This window comes from Notothenia coriiceps, unplaced genomic scaffold, assembly GCF_000735185.1.
Source record: "Notothenia coriiceps isolate Sejong01 unplaced genomic scaffold, NC01 NC01_scaffold00002237, whole genome shotgun sequence".
Classification (NCBI taxonomy): domain Eukaryota; kingdom Metazoa; phylum Chordata; class Actinopteri; order Perciformes; family Nototheniidae; genus Notothenia; species Notothenia coriiceps.
This window is the reverse complement of record NW_011334938.1, coordinates 1-1,920: the sequence shown is the minus strand read 5'-3', so window position 1 is coordinate 1,920 and position 1,920 is coordinate 1. Positions and strand designations below refer to the sequence as shown.

Genomic DNA, 1,920 nt, shown 5'->3' with positions numbered 1-1,920 from the left:
TGAAGACACATTACGCTCGTGTTGTGTTCAAGGAACCTGCCCTTAGCCAGGAAAAACAGGCACTCGCTTGTTTAATTATTTTGCGGTCTAGATTTCTTTTTCTTTTTTGAAGTGAAACGTTGTCCGTTAGTCGGACTGACGGACGGGCGGGCGGACGGACGGACGGACGGACCCCCCCCACCCCCAAAACGAAAACTATTCGGTTCTCCGCGAATTACACAAGTCACCCAAATCAGCGTTAAAAAAGCGGGAGGCGCCGAAAAGCGACTAATTTGCATCACTGATATATACACATTATTAGATAACCATATCGAAAACCAGCTTGATATCACCTTGGAATAATACACCTGCAGGGTTCCTCCAGGGACAAGTGTGACAGATCAGTAAAAACAGGTAGATAAACTTGTGATTGAACATTGTTTATTAAACAGGAAGGAGAATTCTGTCAGGACTCCCTCGAGCAGCCGCACCTCGCTCTCTATGGGGGCGCGCGCACCTCGCTCTCTGGATGGGGGCGCACGCGCACCTCGCTCTCTGGATGGGGGCGCACGCGCACCTCGCTCTCTGGATGGGGGCGCACGCGCACCTCGCTCTCTATGGGGGCGCACGCGCACCTCGCTCTCTATGGGGGTGCACGCGCCTCGCTAACAGACAAGCATATACATTCTGACCAACTCCAAGCATTGATTTAGCCAGAATGGGCTTCCATCAGTCAGGGTGTGGCCCAGAAGTCAATTGACAGAATACCAGGGCGAGTTTCTGTGGTCTTGAAAAAAGTGTCAACTGCAAATAGTTTCTTAAACTTAAATGAACGGTCAACAAAAGCCATTCAAACTGAAGACTGACTTTAATACCTTCACCATTACTGCACTGATTTGATTTAATGTACATTTCTATTTGAGAGACATCTCACCCCTCCCCGAGACAGCGTCCCGACTCGCATTGATCTGAACACTCAGGATAAACCAATTACAGAAAACAAAAACTTTTATTTTGAAATTACAACCAGGCTTCCTGTTCAGGTATTTACAGATGAAAACAATAAAATGTATAAAAAACAAAAAAGCGTCCTCTTTTCTTTCTGCATTCATGCAGTCCATTATAAAACTCCCAGAATGCTTTGCATTCAGACAGGTGACAGCGGGCGCTCCTCGCCGTCACTCCGACGTCTCGTCGTCTTTCTGTTTCTTCTTCTTCTTCTTCTTCTTGGCACTGTCCACAACCTGGAGGACAGAGGACACGATAAGGACCTGTCCACAGTTTACATAGTGTCAGCGCATCACTTCCTGCCTGTAACCTCACCTCTGGCTCCGCCTCCACTGGCTCCGCCTCCACTGGCTCTGCCGCCTCCTCCAGTTTTGCCTTCTTGTCTTTCTTCTTCTTCTTCTTCTTCACTTCCTCTGCAGACGGCGTGCATGGAGCGCTCGCTGCTTCCCCGTCGCTGTCGGCCTCTCTCTTCCTCTGCAGAAAGGTTAAAGGTCAGATTAATATCACATACACAGGATAGAACCGTCGGTGGTGGGGCAGGGTCTCACCTTAGTGGTCGTGTCACCTGACGCCTCAGTCTCCTTGGAGGCGCTGGAAACAAAAACAATGTAAAGAATTAAAACCTGAGGATCAGAGTGACTGCAGAGTATTCAGTTAGCGGACTGTCCTCAGAGAGCGTCAGCTGACTGAGTCGCTCCGAGCTGAGAGATTCTGTAGCAGAGCGACTCCCCCCGAGAGCACGGCAGCGCAGGGGGGGATAACTGTCTGCAGCACCTGAAGCCCCTCCCCTCAGCAGCCCCTCCCCTCAGTACCTGTAGTCCGTGTATCCCTCCTTCCAGGCGGTGGGCGTGCTGCCGTTGGCTTTCCCGTGTTTGTCGAGCAGTCCTTTCTGGATCATCATCTTCTTCTGACTCGCCTGATCAGGGAAAGAAT

At 50.4% G+C, this 1,920-nt stretch overlaps 1 protein-coding gene across 1 annotated transcript; it reads right to left on the bottom strand.

Moving 5' to 3' along the window:
- Positions 1-969: 969 nt before the first annotated feature.
- LOC104966817 (H/ACA ribonucleoprotein complex subunit 4-like) lies at positions 970-1,911 on the bottom strand. The gene is made up of 4 exons (XM_010796121.1): positions 1,800-1,911; positions 1,536-1,578; positions 1,303-1,461; positions 970-1,223 (listed from the first exon to the last, which is right to left on the bottom strand). Exons 1-4 carry the CDS (start codon positions 1,886-1,888, stop codon positions 1,158-1,160), a joined length of 357 nt encoding a protein of 118 aa, XP_010794423.1. The 5' UTR covers positions 1,889-1,911; the 3' UTR covers positions 970-1,157.
- Between the last annotated feature and the right edge of the window lie 9 nt (positions 1,912-1,920).

Excerpts from the sequence above, each read along its gene's own strand:
- LOC104966817 (XM_010796121.1), bottom strand. The coding sequence starts at position 1,888 with ATGATGATCCAGAAAGGACTGCTCGACAAACACGGGAAAGCCAACGGC. Across the intron at positions 1,579-1,799 it reads GAGGGATACACGGACTACAG|CGCCTCCAAGGAGACTGAGG; the intron begins GTACTGAGGGGA and ends TTTTGTTTCCAG. Across the intron at positions 1,224-1,302 it reads CAGTGGAGGCGGAGCCAGAG|GTTGTGGACAGTGCCAAGAA; the intron begins GTGAGGTTACAG and ends TCTGTCCTCCAG.